Consider the following 21,999-nt stretch of genomic DNA (forward strand, 5'->3'; position numbering starts at 1 on the left):
TAGAATTGAATTGATCTGGAAAAATCTTCTCTGAAGAGCAAAGACCTGAGTAGTGACATAAAGAAAGAAGATTCAAATGGTTTGAAGAGGTTGGGAGAGTATTTTAAGTATGGGGAGTAAAAGTGCTCACTGTGTCTGAGGAGTACAGTGAAAAAAATTGGCTAAGGTGAATGACTGAAATATGGTGAAAAGGTCAGTGTGTGTGTGTGTGTGTGTGTGTGTGTGTGTGTGTGTGTTTGTGTTTGTACGGTAGTCATGGCTTAGGGAGAAAAAAATGGAGGAGATTTTTGTTTAAGTCTTTGTGATTTTCATTCTCTGATTCCAACATAGAACACCTCAGGATTCTAGATTTCCTGTTCATCACAAATTCTCTGTGTCTGCTCCAGAATTAAGAAAATAATAAGATATTTTCAAAATGGAAAGTTTCCATGCCAAGGAATTTCCCTTTCTTCCCTGAAATAAGATTTCCTGATGCCCTTTAAGGTATTGTACCCCAGTTCCTTCCATTCTTATTTTTGATGTAGTTGTGTGTTTATGTGATTTTTTTTTTCTATCCTGGTGGTAGACAAGCACACAAGACTTGTATCTTCCAATTTGATGGCTCCCATTTATTTCAGTGTCCACATCTACGTGAACTGGAAAAACTGAACATGAGAAAAGGGTGAAAAGCTCATTAATCTATTTCCCTGGAAGGGGATTTTCAGAGGTTTGCCCAGTCTAGTCATAAACTCTAGACAGTCACCTTTAGGGTTTATGTCTAGGCAATCAAACCAGACATAACCCTTAACAATCACCGAAGGACACTATCAACACTAACACAGGTCTTTCCTCCAAACCCAGGGACTTTATAGGAGCTTGAGCTGATAGACTTTATCAAAGTTCTACTTAATTAATTGTTAAGGCTCCATGATTTGATCTCACCACAGCTCTCTACTCTTAAGTCTTGCGACTTAAAACACCAACAAGAATAGCAAAAGCAAGTAACCTTCCAGTTAGGCTGCTCCATAAACCATCCTGCAAAGCCCAGCTCAAGCTCCACATCCTTTGAAAAACTTCTCCCCTAAATGTCACTAACCTCTCTTTTCTCTAAATGGTGGGCTCTACATCATCAACTCTTTTCTTGCATGTCTAATTCTCAAAATGTAGCAACTCCCTGTCCCTTCCTACCAACACACACACACACACACACACTTTTATCAGCTTCTCAGGCCTAATCTATGGACAAACATAGTTGTATTGAGAGGGGAAGTAATTGAAGCATGTCTCCTCCTCCATCCCTCTCCTATTACTGACACATGAATTAATTTTATTTCAGGACTTTGTGTAGGTAACTCTCACCACTCTGATGGAATTGGAATGTCACCTTTAAATCATTTGGTTAACTCTCTTCAGTTTTACAGATGAAAAAATTGAGGCCCCAAGAGGTGAAGTGACTTATCTAATATATTAGCATGTATTTGTCAGTGTTGTTTCAGATTCAACAATCACTTCCTCTTCCCTGCCCCCACTTATCAACTAACCTTAAGTTCTTGAGGGTAAGGAGCAGCACGTCTTGTGCATTTGCTGCATTCACTATAGCACCCATCAGTCTTCTCTTGTTTCCCATACAGGATCAAGAACAGGGCTGGGCACGCAGTGTGTGCTAAGGAAAGAATGTTTCGAATGAATTGAACCCTGCAGAATGTGGACCATTTAGAGGCATCGAGTTTGGCCTCTGGGGGAGTACTGACTTCGGATTGGCCCACTTAGCAGTGAACAGCAATGGACCAAAGGAGACCTGACAAGTGTGTAGTCTTATTTGCCCAACTACCATGTTTCCCTGAAAATAAGACCTAGCTGGACCATCAGCTGTAATGTGTCAGTTGCAGCAAAAATTAATATAAGACCCAGTATTATTTTATATTAATTATATTATATTATATTATATTATATATTATTCCCAGTTTTATAGTAAAATAAGACCGGATCTTACATTAATTTTTGCTCCAAAAGACACATTACAGCTGATTGTCCGGCTAGGTCTTGTTTTCGGGGAAACAGGGTAAGTTATTAATGCCGATGTACATGAACTTATTTTGTACCCCAGAGCATTTGAACAGTGCTACTTATAGAGTAGACCCTCATTAAATATGTGCCAAGTGACTGACTGACACCTCAGACCAGACACCAGACCTTGGTCTGTGTTTCATGCAGCAACTAGAGTAACTTTGTCAAAAGGAAAACACCAGGCTGTCCAAGATGGACACTGCTGGGCTGATGAAGCATTTTTCATGCAGCTCTGTGTGTTAAATCGGCCTTGAAGAAAAGTATCTGAGATCCTGTCCTGCCTTTTAGATACTAAAGAATCACTTTGAAAAGTGGTACAGTAAAAATTGTACTATTAATTATTAGATAACTCAAGATAATAGGGCACATCAAAAGGGCACAAACTTTAAGATGTTAAGTGAGGATGAATTTGCTTTGGTCTGTCCACAGTATGTCACCTTCTCCCCTTGGGAGTATTTTTAAGACCTCTGGCCTGAGATGGAAGTGAGCCATCCTTGGATAGGATTTGATCTTGGATTTGGGGTGATTTGTACCATACTATAGCCAGTTGACCTACCAACTGCATAGCTTGGCTATTTCCACTTTTCTTATGTTGGTCCTTGCCTTCATTTTTACATGAGAGACGCCTAGTTGAAGTAGTTGCAGGATCCTAGTTTAAGCTAGTTTAATCCCCCAAATGGAACTATCTTCAAGGGGGAAGCAGAACACTTATTTTAGTCATTAACCTAATGTTACTGTTGACCATCTTTTACTATGTTCAGGAAGTAAAAGTAAAACCCATTTTCCCCAGATGGGTTTAGTAAGAATCAGTCAAGGAATCCAAATACTTTATTACTAAGGATTGCGCCTTGGCCCCTTGCCCTCTTTTCTACAAAGGGAACTGATATTTGGGTGGGAAATGGGAAAGTAAGTGAAAGAGTGGAGTATGAGAATATTGGTTATTGATTATTATTTTTACTACCCTACATCTAGGAAGAGACACTTAGAGGTGGTTAGGAACATGAGGGAGCCAGTAATCCGAGCTCAGTCATTAAGAATGGGAAATTTAGTTGTGAAGTTCCACCAGCTGTAGTCCTTCTTATGGAATCCTTGGTTAATCATTGAAGGCAGAGCCTTTTCCATGTGGAGAAGAGAAGGCAGATAGGCATTCAAATCAGTAGGTGGTCTTTAAGGATATAATGAAGGTCCAGCTGCCCAAAGCAACTTCCTTAAGCAGTCTATTAAGCACTTCGTTGAGTGGTCTAAAACCCCTATTTTAGAAGAAATCAACTCATCAGATGCCTGTCATGTCTCTAAGACATCCCACTTGCTTAACTCTACAAACAGGTTTTGTTTTCCCCCAGCAGGCAGGCTGGATAACGAATCCTATTCTTTACCACCCATACATATTTCAGTTAGTGACCTCCTAAATTGGGCTCTTCTAAGGCTCGCAAGCGTTGTTGAGGGAGATTGCGAACGTGCAGAAGACCAGACCTCTGAGCAACTGGATGTTCTGCCTCTTTTTCAGGTTCCCACATGGCAAAATAAAGACTCCAGGAACTAGGCCGGTTAAATTTGAGAAAGGAATTGCTGTGGATAGAGATGAGGTAAGGAAGACAATTTGCAAATGTTCGTTTGTAATCTTTCTTTGGAGTTGCTTAGTGTACTTTAGAAGCTGTGTCTTCCCAACTTCCTGTTGGAAAACAAAATGGGGCCAACATTTATATAGAGAAAAAGTTTAATTGATCTAATTTTATGAAAGAGAAACAGAGACATAGAAAAGAGAAGAGAAATCAGGGCTCAAAACCCAGGGACCAGACACCTATGTTAGGATGTGAGTGAATGTTAAACCCTCACTTACCTAGAATTCATGGCCACCTCTTGCAGCCAAAGCTTGTTTGCTTCCCCAGGTATATCATATTCAAGTGAATTTTCCAGGCCAACTTTTATTTTATCAGCCAGAGATACTGCTATTCAACATAACAAAACTAAAAACATATTTCAATTTGGACGCTCTTGTGGGTTTAGTCAACTGTTGGAGATTGATTTGGAACAGAGATGCAATACCTCAGAAAAACTCAGGAGTGAAAACATTTTCCCCAGAGAACTTGCCCCCTACAATTAATTTTTTGAAAACCTATAAAAGTATTCACCTCTGTCATGCAGGGAGTCACGTGGGATCTCTGGTCCCGCTCTCCACATAAGAACGCAGGACATGGTGAGGCCAAAAAGGAACACCCACGGAGCCATAGGTAGGGGAGCCATACCACTGTCAGCTGGGTTGGAGATACAGGAAGCAGGAGCCACAGAATCCGCAAGCCACACTCCGCCGCTTGCTAGCTCAGCCATCATCTTTTTGCTAGCCCCCATTTTTGCTGCTAGCATAGCCACAGCAGTTATATTAGTGGCCAATGGCTCAATGGTTACAGCTGACAGCCAGCTAGCCACAGCTGATGGCCATCCAATCACAGTTGATGGCCATTTACTACCTGAGCCAGCACCTTTCCACGTGAGGCCGAGAGCCTGGAAACTGCACTCCTGGCTCTGTCCCCACAACCTCTTTCCCCCAGATATACTTTTTCCCCTAAACTTCTATGAGTCTAAATACATATATTATATAGGTCATATCTGTGAAGCAGTTTTTTCACAATATGTTTTTGTTTTGAACAAAAGGACTTCAGTTTTCCCAAACATAATAAAAATTAAATGATTGCACCTTTGGATTTGTCCCATATTTCATCCCACCCTCCCAAAGGAATACATGGTGTGGCTCTGCTAGTTTTCCTCCCCTAAGCCCCAGGAATTGCCAATTCTGGCATTTTCCTCCTAGAGTATAATAACACCTGCCCTCATCCCACAGGCCTGCCCCATTCTTCCTTACTTCCCTCTTTTCCATTCCCGTGCTTGCTTTATTCTCCCTTTCAGTGCATGTCCCCTTTCTTCTGTACCCCATCTTACCATGTCACCTTCTTGGGGACATGGTCCTCTTTAGAAATGCTGATCCAAATATAGGATTGTACTCCTCTCCTGTCATTCTGAGTTCTGATTATGGCAAGCCCAAAGCCGGCAACGCAGAGCTTTTATTGCCTTGTGTTCTCATTTCTTGGACTGATTCATCCTTAGACAACCCAGGGCTAAGCTAGAGCCTGGGCAACAAGCAGACAGGGATGGAGGTGGCCTGGCACCTTTACCACCAGACAGGACACTCAGATAATCCACCAATCACCAGCACTACCACCAGGAGAAAAATGCAGATTGGTAGACAGAAGTGTTAACCAAATTTCAATTATTTGTTGCAACATGTTGGGAAGAATTATATACCACAGAAATATTCAAAAATGCAAAATGTTTCTCTCTTCCTGTGAGTATGTCCACTCCAAGCTCCCCCACTCACAAGCCTTAAGGTATCGCCCTTTTGTAACTTGCTTTTCTCTTTAAAGGTTGTCTCCCATGTTAATTTTCACCTGATTTCACTCCTATAGAAATGGAAAAAACAGAAGGAGGAGGTGTGATCCCTTGGAGTGATTTGCACCCCACCCCCCAACCCCTGAACTTTGATGCTTCTCTTCTCTCCTTCACCTCCTAATAACTTCACCTGACATTTCAGAAAGCTGGTCCACATTTCCATGCACAAGCTTCCCTGTCAGGATGTCTCAGAATCTAGCTCTTCCTGCTGTGGTTCTCATTCCAGAAACACAGGGCACAAAACACGAAGCGCCGTGTTCTCCTCACTTCATTGAAATTAGAGACCCGCTTTTCATGAGACTAAGGTGGGGTAAGGAATAGAATACTGTTTAGGATAGGTGAAACTCGAAACCACTAATTTTGATTATTGTCTCTAGATTTTGAATGCAGTTGGGCAATCAAAATTTGTTCTCGAGAACCTTCCACATTATGCAGTCCCTCCGAATTTGGTAGGTGGAAAAGGCGTTGCCCCAAGGTCCCTAAGACCAAGATGGAGCAGTGGTGCAGAGGCCCGCTGCAGGGAATCCCAGAGGCCTCCAAGCGCTGCCACTTCTGTGACTGCCTGTGCTCCTAGGACAGGAAGGCAGAGCTACCCTCCACGCTGTGCCGGAGGCAGTGCTGTGAATGGTGGTTGGTGAGGGCGGAGGGAGGAACTGGGAAGAAGGTGGTCCCTGCAGCTGCTTTTTTTTTGGTTAAGAAAATATATTACTAATCAGGAGGTATTTCATTCTCTCCCTCTCCCTCCCTTCCTCCCTTTCCAATCCTCTGCCTTTCTCCTATTGACAGAAAAGCAAATTTAGTGGGACTGCCCCTTCCCCCACCCACGTCTTAAGTGACATGCTGTCTTTTGTGACTGCTTTTCCTTTCTAACGTTGGGCTTGTTGTTTATGGTAATGTGGTGTGCCTGTGGAGAAATGTTGGTGGGTGGGTGGGAAGCTGAAGATAAGGGCTGTGTCATCCCCACCCTCAGAACTCCCTGAGCAAGGAGATTTGGTCCCTGGCAATTTCTCCCTTCTGCCTCTGAGAGAGCCGTAGAGCAGGCCATTGAGGTTTAGTATAGAAACCTCTCTGTTTGCCCCACTGTGTTGGACATTCTGTTACACCCTTTCAAAAGAATTAAGTCGTCTTGTTCCTTTGATGTGGAGAACTTTGCATCTCATTTTCCCAGCCCCTTAGTCTATTTGTGGGAAATGCTCTGAGGAAAGAAAGGGCCAGAGAGCTTCAGACTTTTTCTGATAAACATCTCAGAGCAGATTTGTCCAGCCTCTGTCCCTACCCCAGAGAGACAAAAGATGAGCCAACCTATTCGTTCATCTTCTCTTGGTCTAATCCCTTTGTCTCTCTGGAAACCTTTCTGTCTGCTTAGGCCTCATACTATGAGCCTTCGAAGCCCACGGCGCTGCAGAAACTCATAGCTCGAAACAGGAAACTCTTAAGCTTTATCCTTAAAGTCACAGAGTATGATCAGGATAAGACCTTACTGATCATGACCAACAACCCACCTCCCTGCCTAATGGACCAGCAAGGAAAGGACATTACACCAAAATACTTTTCCAAGGAGCTACTGCTGAAGGTAAGAGCACCGGGGGAAGTTTCCTGGCAGCCTCAGCAAGGACGCTTCAGGCCTCTTCCTTCTAATTATTTGCTAATCGCAAAGAACCAGGAGAGCCTGGGAAATACTCAGAATCAGAATTGGACAAGCTTGGGTCATGAAACATGACTGTGCAGACAAAAGAGAGCTTTATTTTAATTCGAAATTGTTCCTCCTTGGCCAAAGATATTTCGTTTGTCATTAACAAAGGGAAACTAGCCACCGGCTTTCTAGTTGGGTATAAAGTACTAAAGGATAAATTGAGAAATGAGGAATAAGGACCAGAAATGAGTATCTAAATGGGAAAGGAGTAAACGGTTATGATTTGTACCCACTGCTTTTGGATGTCAGGAGAAAGGAAGAGGGACAGAGCAGAGAATTTACTATCACAGTAGCCAGGCATTTGGAATTCTGTTATACACTGAAGAAATTCAAATTCAATTTGATAAGCAAACGCTGAATATACACTAAGCTAGGAACTAAAATATATAGATGATTACAGGACAGTTTCTATCTTGAAGGAACTTGGAGTATATCTAACAGAAGAGATATCAATAAATATATAAAAATAATTACAATATACCAGGATATATAAATTATAAGAGAATATACAAGATACAGAAGTAATAGACAATAAAGAATAGTATCTCTCTTGGGAGAGAGGGAGTAATCAGGGAGGGTTTACAGAAGAGATAATCCCTGACAAAAGAATAGGAGAATATTCCATTCAGATGGAAGGACAACACCATGAAGATACGAGAAAATGAGGTGCATTTAGGGAGATGTAAGAGAGTAAATGGCAGGAGATAAAAGGATATAATCAAATTTGCATTAATTTAGAAAGACCTTTTTTGGAGGTTGGGAGAAAGGTGCATGATTTGTGAAAGAAACAAAAATCAGAAAAATTGGTTATGATGTTACTACAGTAGTCAAGGTAAGAAATGCTGAAGAATTGAACTAAATCAATAGAAGAGACAGTAAAGGAAATCAATTTCAGAGATATTTTGGAATCAGGATTCAAAAAAGACCTTGATAATCTTGAGAGCGGGCCTAATATAACAAGAAGAAATTAAATGAGAGGAGTGAAAGTACAAACAAAAGAATCTAATTATAACAGAAATTTGAAGGTGGGAGTGGAGTTACCCAAGACTGACCCTTATAATAAAATGTGGTGAATCTGGAGTTAGTATTTCCTTAGTTGCTAGGTGGATGGCAGTGAGAGATTCCTCTGCAAATAGAAGATGAAATATCCAAAGGTATATGCTGACAATGGAGTAACTAGTTTCTTGCCTATGGTCTCTTGGGTCTCAGAATTTATGCCCTTTGAATGTAAATTCCGTGGGGTTTTTTTTTAGTTTTAGTTTTTGTTTTTGTTTTCCTCATGGTAGTGGGTATTGTACAGCGAGAGAGGGACCAATCCCGGGCCAGGGTTGCCATGCTCAAGGTAGAGAAGGAGATACAAGACTACCGTGTAACCTTGTGCCAAAAGAGCTTTCTTCCAACAGCTGGCACTTGTGAGCACTTGTGAGGACCTGATCATCTTCATGAGCAAATTGTGGTACCAGTCAGACTGTATTAATAGCCCGAGTTAAGGCTCTCATTGTCAAAGACTGGCACTGTAGTACTTTCATGGGCCTACCTGGAACAAGTCCAAGAAGACGGAAATATCCAGTACAGAATGCCTCTTTCATATGCACGCTGCATCTCCTGCTTCTCTTGCCAGACAAATGTGACAATCTTTTGTGAGCCTGAGATCATATGCAAAAGAAGCATTCTTTTGCCCAGGACATGTGTAGAAGAGTGTGGCTTCCAGCAGGCAGCTTGTAGAATGGGCCAGACGTGTCTAGCAACTTCTAAGTGAAACAGATCCTACCACAGTTCATCAAGAAAAGGATGCCCTAAAGAAGTCTTATTTTGTATAACTAGACTCGGTCCTCTACTCCTAGCTGGAAGCAGAGGAGCATTCCAGACCTGGTGTAACAAAATTCGTAGGCTGCTTAGTGACCGGTGGTGGTCACCCCAAACCAAAACGAATCAAAAAAACAAAACCAACCGACTTACCAACTACCGAAGTCCCTGAGCCAATCAGATTCTTGCTTCCAGGCATCTGAATTGAGAAAGGAAAAGATTGAGGCAGTGGGGATAAAGCTGAAAGGCCACATAGAGAGAGGCCATAAAAGAATCAAACCATGAAGAAGAAGGTAGTATAGGGACCATGAAAGTAGAATAGGGATAGGTTGAAATTATAAGGAAGCAGAAATGAAGAAGACGCTATAGGTAGAAAAACAGATATACAGAATAAGGTAAGGAGTGAAAACGGTACAGAGGGAAGGAGGCCGGTAGGAAGAAAGAAAGTACGAGAGACATGTTACTGACAGGATGCTACAGGCAAGATACATAAACTCATGTAGTGGTGGTCCTTAGCTACTACTGGCTTGGATTCTAAATAACTTTTCCATTCCTGTTTTTCTGCCGTGAGATCCAGCTCTGCTAAGGTTTCTGCTCTTTTGTGGCTAGATTGTCGCTATGTCTTACTTCCTAGGCATATGTGCTCCGTCAGTGTAAGAAACATCCAAACCTATGTGGAGAGATTTTTTATAAGTTTATTGAGCCAAACTGATGATGTGTGCTGGGGAGCAAGATGTCAAATGCTCTGGAGAATGACAGTTTTGCAACTTCTTTTATGCATTTGAAACGAAGGAGGGGGCCTAAAGAAGATGGGAGAAAACAAGGCAGGGATTGGATTATAGGATAGTTAATAATATTATATGCTCTCTTGAGGGTTAATATCCCCTTGGAGGGGTATTACTTCTGGTATTTCAAAGGTGTGTTAACTTAGATGCAAAAGAACAATGTACAGGGCTGGCTTAAATCCTTTTACGAAAGAAGTCATATGCCTGGGGTGTGACTCCCCACCATGACCTGCACAGTTAGGAATTTGTGATCAGATCACCCGGGGAGGTTACTTTCCATAGAACCCCCCTTTTTTTGGTCCACAGTTCTTACAGTAAAAACCCTATTTGTTGAGGTAACTTGAATGGATTCCTGTTCTTCAAACCTGGAAATGCTTAACGAGAATGAGTACAGAATTGAAAAGACACGTTCAACAGCAAGTATTTAAAAAAAATTAAAATTCTGAAAGAAAAAGCTCAATATTTGTTAATTAATTAGTTTGGTCATTATTCTTTCACTAATTCAGCAAATATTTATTGGACACCTACTATGTGCCAGGCACTGATGTATCAGTGACTAAACCAAAGTCTGCCCAAAAGAAGTTTAATTCTAGTGAGGTGGACAGACCATAAACAGGCAGATCCCACAGATAATGTCAAATGTGTTAAATGCCAAGACAAAGCAGGATAAAAGAATGAAGCATGATGGGTATAAAGCAGGATAAAAGAGTGAAGCATGATGGGTGTAAAGCAGGATAAAAGAATGGAGCATGGTGGGTGTGAGTGGTGATTAGCAGGCTCTCAGAAGAAGTGATGACATTTGAATAGAGACTTTAATGGGGTGATAGGTTGTGTCCCACAGTTGCTACACCTAGCATACTGTTTTTGTTTCAGGTTGTTGCTACACATTAGGAAGAATATAAACTGTAACTTTTTCAGATGAGTTACAATGAGAGGAGAATAGGGAACCCAAAGCCATGTCATGTGAAGAAAAGTTCAAAATACTGGCACTGTTGCGCTTGGAAGAGAGAGTGAGTTTAGCAGGAACATGATGGATTGCTCCAAATTCTTTAAGGACTCTCTGGAAGAACAGGGAGATAGCTACTAGCTGATTGAAGATGAAATAGGCTGGGTTTTTAGGTATAGGAAGATTGACCACGTGAAGTGATATGATGGAGGGGATGTAAGTGTCAGGTGAACGGTTACACTGGATGACCTTTAAAATCCTTTCTGAAAGCCTTTGACTCTAGGACCTTTGGTAATGATGACATCATTACCTCACAAACCATCTCATTCCGAGGTCTTTCTCACAGTCCACAGAGAATGGAATGTGAATGAGGCAGCCATCTCTGAGAAAGGAAGTTAGAGTCCTATGCCTCTATTTTCCAATTTATTACCAAATGTTTGGTTTCCTAAGCAATTCACTAGTTGAATCTTTCTGAAAACCAGGTAAGTTCCCCTGCCATTCGTTTCAAAGGGTCAGGGGGCAAGTTCAATCAATTACTTAGGAAACCCACCGAGCTTTGGACAAGTTGATTGACAATGAAACAAATATGTATTAGCCCATTCAGGGAACTGTTTCCTCTTCCTTTGGTTTTTGAGCCCCCACATCCCTCTCTGATAAGTTTTATTGCATCATTTTGGAGAATTGGAGTTTAGTCCAGGACCTTAGTTTAGTGTGTAAATCCCAAAGGACTCGGCTTACTCCCTCACTTACTCTTCCCTCTGTTGCAGGACAGTTATCACCGCAAACCCACTGAGAACTTCTGCCTACCCGTAATGTCTCAGGAAAAAAAGTTAAGATCTGGGCTGAAACCAATGTTTACTGTGACACTATTGGAGGACCGTACATCCAAGCGAGAACAATGGTTTAGGTGAAGTCCTTGTTTACATTTTCTTTCCTATCATTTCTTTATTCATGTTACAATCTCTTTTCGCTACAAACACTCTTTGATTGTAGGGTGTAGGTACAACTGTATAATAATAAGACACAGCTTTCCTATATGACCCCCAACTTCATTTGCACCCTAATGGAAGAGAAACAGTAATGCAAAGCTAAGGTCTTTTTTCTTTTCTTTTTTTTTACCGAGAATGATTTTCAAGAGTGAAGAGAAATATTTAAAAGTCTGTGCTTTGAGGAAACAGAAAAATTTTTTTTGCCCTAAGTGAATGGTAAGGGGTATAGCACAGGAGCAATATGCAATAAGATTTTATTTGAAACTAGGTTCCAGAAGTACCATATGTACAGTTTGGAGAGAAGAGAGGAGATTCTGAACTTCCTTTGCAGGTTTACAAGGCTAGGTTCTAGAAGCATCCCTTCCACTGAACAGTACCAATAAACACCCACTGCATTTTCTTTTCTTCTCCCCTGGAATCTGAGCATGCACTTCTATTAACCCTCTACCTTTGGATCTACTAAATGAGCTTTCTTTGTTAAGGTTTTCCACCAACAATGATTTCAAGAGTGAAGGGAAGTATTCAATGGTCTGCACTTTGAGGCAACTGAAAAATATGTACCCTCAGCTCACCTTTGCTCCAGTTAGTAAAAGACATATGAGGAAAGATGGTAAGCTCCTCTCTTTCAAAGCAATGGCTTACGGGACTGAGATATGGACAGGAGGAACAACCAATGGGGACAAGAGATAAGGGCAAATTGACATCTCTTGTGGAGGTTATGGAGACAATTTTTCCTGGTAGCATGGAAGCTAAGAACTGATAGAGGCTCAAGGGGTGCTAAGCTTTTTAAATCCTTATTTAAATCCTCAAATTCAAAAATGCTGTAGCATAGTGTTTCCAAACTATATCATCTACCACTTTCATAGGTTTGGCCATATCGCTGTGCTATTTGCCCTATTATTTACTTAATGGTTTTCTTTAAAAGGATATTTTTCTTGTCCTAATTAATATTATTACCATGGGTTTGATATACAAATTACATGTGTGTGTTTTTAATGACACACATTTAATCAAATTCATAATAATTAAAATTTAAAATGTGTATCTATGTATTGCCTAAAACTTCCCAGTGGTATGCATATCACACTTTGAGGAAAACTGTTCTAGAAGTGTCAGCGGAGTCTCAGAGGTCCACAAGTCTCTCTGGGGTTGAGGCAGGACATGGGGTGGAAGGGGTTTGGGATAAGGTTGTATGGAAGAGGACGCAACAGGAATACTCCTTACAAATCATCATTCATTTAACAACAGTTATGGGGCACTACTAAGTGTTGGATACTTATCCAGCACGAGCAATAGTACATTCAACGTGTGAGACAGCTGGATCACAAGGTCCTTGTACATTCTATGAATAAGGGCTCGGGTTTTCTCCACTAGGCAGCTGAGACCCACTGAAGGATTTCAGAGCACTCGGTAGACAGAGCACTCAGTATTAGAACTATAAGTATGGGTCCCTAGACTTCACTAGCTTATAGCTGCAAGATGATACCCCTTTCTCCTACGGGGCTTCTCTCTTCATGCAATTTCTGAATCTCCCTGAAGTACGCTTACCTGTTCCACTTCCTAGTGATTTCCTAATACCTTTGCCAGCCATCCTGAGTCCAGTCGTGGTTCCAGAGGTGTGTGGTCATATTGTGCCATCCCTTAACTGGTTTCTCTGCTCTTCTTCTACTTGCTACCCCACCCCATGCCCAACTATCGCCTCTCTTAACTCCCCATGTATAGCTCAAACCAAGCTGGGATGTTAAACACTTCATAGATACGGAAAGAAGTTAAAGAACTTGTTTTAAAAGGGCTACTTTTAGGCTCAGGCTCAAACCTGCCTCAGTTCCTTCATACTTCTCAGTACATTAATCATTCTTGGGAATCTTCTGGCTTATCTACACTGTTTCTGCCTGGGTTCCCAATACCATTGGCCCAAGGAAAGGGAAGAGAATCGCTCCTTCCTCAAAACCTGTTTATTTTCAGCCCCAGAATAAATAAGTAGGAACATCTACAGACAGTATCCAACTTAAGATGGTTTGACTAGGGTTTCCAGGCAGGAATTCCCGCCCGTTCTCAGGAACTTTCTCGCTTTCCTGTTCCTGAATCCCGAGATATAAACTGTTTTCTCTTTTCCACGATGAATCGTTTCCACAAAGTGACGGCCGATACTGCCAACCACCTAGGTTCAAGGAGCTGATTTTCCTGATTTCCTGACCAACTTTTCTTGGGATTTGGGAATGGGAAAGTGAAAAAAATTCCTGAGAACGGACGGGAATTCCCACCTGGAAACCCTAGGTTTGACATAATTTTTAGACTTTACAATGGTGTGAAAGTGATACGCGTTCAGTAGAAACTAGCTAAGCTATGATGATTGATTGATTGGTAGGTTAGGTTATTAAATGCATTTTCAACTTACGATATTTTCAATTTACAATGGGTTTATTGGGATGTAACCCCACTATGAGTAGAGGAGCATCTGTATTTCCTTTATGGAAAACTCTACCTGGAAAGTAAGGTGTGAGCTTTATAAGTCAGATAAGGCAAGTGTAATACAAGGTGTGATCAAATAATACAGTGAATGTTTGAATAAAAACATTTTTTATTACTGTAAAAGACACATTGTCATTAACCCCCCTCAAAATACTCCCCCCACTTCAAACACACTTATCCCATCATTCTTGCCACTTTCTGAAGCAGTTCTGGAAGTCCTCTTTCGTGAGTGTCTTTAGTTACACTGTCGTGGCCGCCTCGATGTCCTGAATGAATTCAAAATGTTTACCTTTCATGGTCATTTTGACTTTGGGGGAGAGCTGGAAATTGCATAGTGCCAGATCTGGTGAAAAAGGTGGATGAGGATACACCACAATGTTGTTATTTGACAGAATTGCTGTACTAGAAGTGGTGTGTGACATGGAACCTTTTCGCTGTGATCACAAAATATAGGAATGATGCTGCCGAGTGCCATCCAGTGAAAAGGCAGGATCTTCAATACAGCAAGTAGTGCAACGAACCTTAGAAACAGTGTGTGACAAGTTTCAACTTGTTCGGTGCAGTCAGTTGGGTGTGAGCTACAGTTGAGAGAAGGTGTGTTTTAAAGTGTGCCATAAATCATCCTCCACCATGACAACGCTCCATGTCACACATCACTTCTGGTATGCGGCAATTTCTGTTAAATAAAAACATTACAGTGTGTCATCGTCCACCTTATTCACTGGATCTGGCACCATGCAATTTCTGGCTCTTTCTCAAAGTCAAAATGATTCAGGACATTGAGGCAGCCACGACAGTGCAACTTAAAGACACTCACAAAAGAGGACTTTCAGAAAGTGGCAAGAATGATGGGATAGTGTGTTTCAAGTGAGGGGGAGTATTTTGAGGGGGATTAATGGCAATGTGCCTTTTACTGTAATATTTTTTCTTATTTAAACATTCATTGTATTGTTTGATCACACCTCATAGTTAATAGTACATTTAGTAAAGCTGGAGTTGAGTCTTAAATGCTACCATATGCAGGATATTAATAGTTCAGCTTAAATCCATATTGGGGGAAAGAATTTCACTAGACTCTAGAATGTAATCTAGATCAGAATTTCTCTAATTTTTCAAGGGCATGATTCTATTAAGGATATATACAATTTACTTTTCTAAACAGAATGTTTAATATCTCAGTCTGCAGCATTTATTAGATTTATGGTGACTTTACAGTTTCCCTCAAGGAAAATGAGCAGATACCGACTTTAGTTATATATCTTAAAGGCCCATTAAGTGCTTTTCCTAAACAAGGACAATCTACTGTGGATTTAAAACAGTATCTCCTCTTCAAGCAAAAGAGAAAAGCTTTAAGCAAAAGCTCTGGCTAGCAATGCTCCTTCCCATAATAATGTTTCATGTTTATCAGGCATCCAAATAAAGAAAGATTACATAGAAAATGGTTTGGATGGGGGCCCTGAATTAGGAGGCTGTCCAAGAGACCAATGATAGGACATGAATTAAGGTGTTAGTAGGAATAAGGAAATGGATTCAAGGGATATTTACAAGGCGTAATACATCGAAAAAGTGGGAGGGATGTAAGCAAGAAGAGCCCGCAATGGTAGCTTCGAAGAACAAGCAGCTTCCTGTCTTGGAAGAGAATCTGGACAAAGTGATGATACTGCAGCCAAAGGTAGAGTTTCTTAGTTACACCCTCAGGCAGGAGACTGAAAACCAACATACACTTTAGGAAAAGGCTAAAAGGAATGTGAATATGTAACAGAAACCAACAACACACCTTAACTTAGTGAGTTATGGTTACGCGTTTCCGCGTTTCCACAAAAATAAGACCGGGTCTTATATTAATTTTTGCTCCAAAAGATGCATTAGGGCTTATATTCAGGGGATGTCATCCTGATAAATCATGCTAGGGCTTATTTTCCGGTTAGGTCTTATTTTCTGGGAAACACATAGAGTCAATATGGTTGCAGATGGAGTCCTTTGAAAGGGGTGGAATTAAACAGGGAAGACTAAACCAGCAATGTTTTAAGCTGGGTTTTGATGAAGGGAAGGAATCCAGAACTACAAAGAAGGTTGGGACCGGGAGTCCAAAATCTATCCCCTTGCTAAGAGTAAAGACCAGCTCTCTCGTCCCTCTAAGTGGGTCATTTTCATGCCTCACATTAAGAGTCCTTATGGACCCTCTGGAAATCCACAATGACCGAGGTGCCCTGTGCTTTGTTGCAGTTTCCAAGAAGTCAGAAAGTGACACGCTGACTTCCAAGACATACTGGGAACCACTAACCCTCTCCTCGCTCCTCAAGGAGAAGCCCACCAGACCCGCGCCAGGGGAGCGCGCCTTCCGCAATGGAAGGGCCCAGCAGTGGATTATACAAAATGCCACTGTCATTAAGTAAAACATCTGTGGGCCTCTCGCCTTGGTCTCCACAGACTGAGAGGCCTGCAGAAGTCGCCATCTAGGGCGTGTCAACCAAATAAAATCGCATTCTGCCCGCTCCGGGCCTGGGCTGTCAGGTCGCTGGCTGGGTGGGCTGGGCGAGCCCCGGGTCCCGACCTGTCGCCTCCGGGGCTGCGACGCGGGCCCAGGGACCCAGCGCCTGGCCCCGCCTCCGCCGGCTGGGGCAGGACGAGAGGGCGTGGCCACGCCCCCTGGGGACCTGAGCGGCCGCGACAGCCGGGGAGGGCGGGCCTTCTCCCCGAGTGACGGGACGGAGGCCCAACCGGCGCCAGAGCACGGGGCCGGTCTTCCTGCAGCCTCTTCCGCTTGCCGGCTGCGGCGCCTGGGACGGTTGCGGTGGGTCTGGGCGCTGGGAAGTCGTCCAAGATGATTAAAAAATTCGACAAGAAGGACGAGGAGTCTGGTACGCGCTGGGATTCTGACGCCCACCCTCCGCCGCGGGGGTCCCTTCCCCCGATCGCCCGCCGCCACCTGCTTTCGGGGCCAGCGGACCGGGGGGCGTGGGCGCCCGTGTGCCTGGGGGCCGGTTCCAGCCGGGGGCCTGCCCCTAGCCCCTCCCCCGGGCGCCGGAGCCTCCCCTCGGGTCGCGCGCTCCAGTCCCGACGCCCACGCGCCGCTTCGGGCTGCTCGGCGGCCCCGCCCCCTCCCCTCCCCCTCCCCCTCCGCCTCCCCCACTTTTGGCGCAGCCCCTCCAAGCCGCCTCCGCTCGGGGTGGGCTGCTTGCAGAGGCGGCGGGCCCATGGCTGTTGGCGGCCAGAATGGGTGTGCGCGTGTAAGAGGCGAGGGATGCTGGTGGTGGTAGGCCCAGAGTGGGTCTGAGATCCACGGGACATCGTGTGTATATATGTACTTTGAGGTGCCTTGTACCTTACAGTCGTCCTGGGGACCTTTACACTGTCTGCTTCCCCGGGGGCAGAAGTGTCCCATGGTACACAGATCATTTAATGCGTAGGCATCCAAAAGTGAGTTGCATCTTGATACTGTGGTCCAGAGCAAATGGGGGCGATGCCAAGCCACTTCAGAAACAAACGCAGTGTTTGATAGATGCTCTCACCAAATGTGGTAGAGGGTTGGGTTAGTCAAACCTTCATGGCCCCTTCCAACTTTAGGTTTATATGAGTCTCTGTTAAACTCTCCTGCCTCGCAGCAAATGTTGGAAACACATAAAATCACCCTTGCCTTTAGGGAAATCGAAAGGGCCCTACGACAGACGATCTCAATCTTAGTTGTGTGGACATGACTGATATTTGTAACATATAAAAAGAGGACAGAAGAAGACACTCATTTGGGGCAGGGTTCCTGCAAAAGTACAAGATCTTACAGGAAAGCAATGACAGAACCAGTACCAGAATCAAAATGATTGTATTCAATTTATGTGAATATGAGTAACGATTATCACTGTAACATCCACATGCTCACCTCAGGTGCGATGTCCCGAGTATTCAATACCCTTCTGTAGAAAATCAGTTTGTGTAGGACAGTTATTAAAGATTTTTTTTGTTTGTTTTATAGGGAGTGGTTCCAATCCTTTTCGGCATCTGGAGAAGAGTGCTGTGTTACAGGAGGTATGGCTGAGAAGCTGTTGTGTTCCTTCTTTTCTATTCCATTTTAGAATGGTGGGCACAGAGCCTCTGGAATGCTGAGATCCAAAATAAGAATTCAGGAGTGTAACTGACTTCAGAGAATATAGACTTGAGGGAAAAGCAAGAGGGGTTGCTTGTCAGAGGAGAGACAGTCTAGAGTTTATAGAAATGCAAAAACATGCAGACTCTGCCACATGTTGCGAAGTATAAATAAAATGCCAGAAGAGGTGTTTAGTGTATGGTTATTGAAGGACGTTACAGACACTAAACTCATTGTATTAAAATGATGTAGATACATATTGTGATTCTCACTTAACATATAAAGCCTACAAAGTTGAAGTAGTAGACCTAAAGGAATGAGTTAGAGAGTATAGAATGGGAAATCAGGCTACATTTAATAAATTATCATATACCATAATAAATTGAAAACTATAGGCAGCTGACATTTGGAGATAGTGATTAAAATACATAATAGTCTTTATTAAAGTTGATTTTCTGTAAACTGTGATAGAAAAAGTAGAAAATATACTATACATAACAATGTTTTTTGTTTCCATAGGCTCGTCTGTTCAATGAAACGCCCATCAATCCGAGAAGATGTTTACATATTCTTACAAAGATTCTCTATTTACTGAACCAGGTAAATTATTTTGATTTTCTTGAGATTTGTGTCTTGGAATAAAAATACATAATATGTAGTAAAGCATTTTTTGGAGAGTATAATTATTTGATTTTCAAAACATCACTTAATTAAAAAATCTATAATGTTTGGTTGACATAATAATACCGTGTAAAACTTCTTGAGTGTAAGGACTGTGGCATATACTTCTTTTTTACGCATGAGGTACTAAACCACTAAGCACATAGTAGAGTCTCAACATTGATTTGAATTTCACAAATATTAATGTTAAAACACATCATTTAGAGTTTGTTCAGAGGTCTTTATGTCCCTCCAAAAAGATAGTGCAAAACCTTAGATAAATTCTAGATAGATATTTTACCCTTTTTGGGGGGTAGAGGGATATATGTTTTATAGCTTTGCTTTTAATATTCAGATTTTATATCTAGTATCCCTACTCCACCATTACTAGTAGCGGTACGATTCTGGGTTTAACCATTTAGTGCCTTGATGTCCTTTTCTATAAATGCGGATTATGATAATAGATGCTTTATAAAGTTGTAATGATTAAATGAGATCATAAACATTAAGCATTGAGAATAGTCCTGGATACATAGTAAACATTCAGGAATAGTTTTCATTCTGTCATTCAGCAAGTATTTATTACACGCTTGCTGTGTCCCATGCACTGTTTTAGACACTGGGGGTATAACAGACAAAATCAACACAAATATTTATTCTAATGAAACAGATTCTATTTGCCATGGTTATTAATTTTATTTTTTCTTGTGTTTTTTTTTGTTGTTGTTCAGACTTAAACATCTCATGAATGTCTAGGGCCATAGAAAATGTGATTTTGTTTCTTAGACACACACACACACACACACACACACACACACACACACACACAGTTTACATATGGTGCTAAGAAGACAATAGTTTCCCATTTGAATTCCATGAGAATATTTTATCTTTACTATGTTTCTTGACTGAAGACCTCATCCAGAGACTAAATAAAGTTGATTAGTTTGCAAATGGTGATTGAGCAACAAGTATGTACTTTTAAATAAAATGTTTCTATTCACAAACATATCCCTCTGTGGTAGCATATTAGAAACATTTAAGGCACAGTTTGATTTCACTTTTCATGGCCCATGTAGTGTCCAAATTGGCTCAATCCATTATATAAGCAGAGTATTGAGTAGTTGGCATTGGTTCAGAGAAGCATATAATTTTGTATTGGCCAATAGCTCTTTGATGGGCAACTCATGTTGAAACATTTAATTATCTTGATAAGGAAATTACCAAACACAGGCTGATACATAAACAGGTTAGGGAACCTTAGTGTTTCTTTTGCCTAGTTCTTGGGAGAGCTTTCTGGAAAAATACTTTTAAATTCTACCAGAGTTGACATATCCATATAGTCTCTGAATTTCAAGTCAAGTAGGGATTAAAGTTTTACCAATATGACTGAAAACGACATGGACTTCTAGGTATTTAGGAAATAGTTGTGAAAGAAAGAAGGAAATCTCTTGCTGGTGTGAAAGTTGGATACTCTGATTAAAGGAATTGTAAACTATTATCCTTTTTCTTTCATCCTAAACTTTCACCAAAATTTGCTTATTCTTATACCCATGACAAATAGTGAAGACTAGAGTCATATTCTATGTGAAATCTGGAGTTCTGAAAGTGATTGGACCTAACATGTTACATTGAATTGCTTTTAATGAAGAAATTAAATATTGAAATGGTAATTTTTCGATGGTCTGTGATCTGCAATATTTTGACGATAAGTAAAATAGCTTATTTAAGATCGTACTATGGTACTTAAAAAAAAAAATAGTTAGAAATGCAAAATTTCAGGCTTCAGCCTAGAGTCACTAAGTCAGAATCTGCACTTCGCCAAGATCCTCACCTGATTTATTGAGCACATTCAAGTTCTGATCCAAAGCATGTTTTTAGCGACCTGAGCCCAGTACTTTGAGATCTACAAGCAGCCCCTTAAGCCTTATTTTTATATATCTAATCTGGTTCCTGTCCTTTTGTGGGGAGTCCCTTTATGTTATGTTTTCTGGGATTCCTAATAGTTCCTTACAGTTTAATACTTATTATGCTCCTATGAGAGTGTCAGGCTTTGTGCTGGGCATTGAGTTATAGAAATGTATGAGGTGTGATCTCTGCTCGTCGTGTAAGTAGAACATCCTAATCTGATTAGGAACTCAATTTGCGATCATTTTCTACCTCCTTGTAAATCACAGTTCTTCAGGGAAATTAAAATAGTTCCTGCTAAAAGGTTAGCGACCACTGTTCTAGAACTTTAGCATGGTGTATAATATTGAATTATTTTGAATAAAGAAGAGATAAATGGCTATGCAGGTTTATACATTGAAAGCCAGCAAAATGGCAAAGAGGTAGAATGTTTACAAAGAGATTTTTTTCCCTGAATTCAAAAAGATTTTTTCAGACATAAAGAGAAAAACCTTAATTTTTTTTTTTTTAAGTTTAAGAAATTGTTTTAAATTTTACTTAGGGTGAACATTTTGGAACTACGGAAGCCACAGAAGCCTTCTTTGCAATGACTCGATTGTTTCAATCTAATGATGTAAGTCTCTTACTAAAATTTTTTCCTGCTGAAAAAACTCCTTTTATTTGTTTTCCCTGGGGAACTTAGAGTGTTCCAAATCAGGGAAGGTTGCTTGAAATGTTTAAAATTACTTAAAAATTGTTTATCTTCATAAAACATGAAAGGCAATAAAAGAATGAAAGTATATAGGATAAAGCTGTTGAAGCACAGATGTACCATGAAGGCATAACTGTTCATCTCCAGCTTCTGGCCTCACCCTGCAAAAGGGGGCTGGTGAGGAAGTTAGCGGACGGAGCTACCACATCCCTAAGTTCTTGGTCAAGTTCCTGGTGGGCCTGGCTTTGCTCTTGGTCAGCAGGGCTGGCGATGGAGAAGAGCTGGATGCAGAGTGGGAAAGAGGACATGGAGTCGGGAGAAAGGAACAGTCAGGACAGACTGAAGCTGCCAGAAGCCCTGCGTCTGCCTCTCGTTCCCTCAGACCACCCTGACCATCAGAGCATAGTGGCTCCTGCTGTTTCCTCCTGTCTTCTAATGCGGCGTGCCTTTCTCTTTGCCCAGCTCTAGCTCAGAACCA

At 41.6% G+C, this 21,999-nt stretch overlaps 2 protein-coding genes across 4 annotated transcripts in view; both read left to right on the top strand.

The window, feature by feature from the left end:
- Window positions 1-334: 334 nt before the first annotated feature.
- TSGA13 (testis specific 13) lies at window positions 335-16,818 on the top strand. Its single transcript, XM_074316165.2, has 7 exons — window positions 335-483; window positions 1,611-1,784; window positions 3,554-3,632; window positions 6,857-7,063; window positions 11,488-11,627; window positions 12,192-12,319; window positions 16,408-16,818. Exons 2-7 carry the CDS (start codon window positions 1,762-1,764, stop codon window positions 16,575-16,577), a joined length of 747 nt encoding a protein of 248 aa, XP_074172266.2. The 5' UTR covers window positions 335-483; window positions 1,611-1,761; the 3' UTR covers window positions 16,578-16,818.
- Window positions 16,819-16,903: 85 nt separating this feature from the next.
- COPG2 (coat protein complex I subunit gamma 2) overlaps window positions 16,904-21,999 on the top strand; it is a 111,932-nt gene continuing 106,836 nt past the window's right edge. For 2 of the 3 annotated variants that reach the window (XM_074315602.2, XM_019751183.3), the window contains exons 1-4: window positions 16,904-17,042; window positions 18,152-18,204; window positions 18,782-18,862; window positions 21,372-21,443. In XM_074315602.2, the coding sequence (XP_074171703.1) occupies window positions 17,006-17,042; window positions 18,152-18,204; window positions 18,782-18,862; window positions 21,372-21,443 (243 nt within the window). In that variant the 5' untranslated portion in view covers window positions 16,904-17,005. Of the gene's footprint in view, window positions 17,043-17,582; window positions 17,602-18,151; window positions 18,205-18,781; window positions 18,863-21,371; window positions 21,444-21,999 lie in introns of those variants that run through there. The other variant, XM_088799915.1, reaches the window with a different exon arrangement.

This window comes from Rhinolophus sinicus, chromosome 8, assembly GCF_057876585.1.
Source record: "Rhinolophus sinicus isolate RSI-liver-muscle chromosome 8, RSI-T2T, whole genome shotgun sequence".
Lineage (NCBI taxonomy): Eukaryota > Metazoa > Chordata > Mammalia > Chiroptera > Rhinolophidae > Rhinolophus > Rhinolophus sinicus.

What these genes read in the sequence shown, in the direction of transcription:
- TSGA13 (XM_074316165.2), top strand. Translation starts at nt 1,762, where the DNA reads ATGGACCAAAGGAGACCTGACAA. An exon ending in CCAAGGAGCTACTGCTGAAG is followed by an intron (nt 7,064 to 11,487) that starts GTAAGAGCACCG and finishes CCTCTGTTGCAG; the next exon opens with GACAGTTATCACCGCAAACC. An exon ending in AAGCGAGAACAATGGTTTAG is followed by an intron (nt 11,628 to 12,191) that starts GTGAAGTCCTTG and finishes TTCTTTGTTAAG; the next exon opens with GTTTTCCACCAACAATGATT.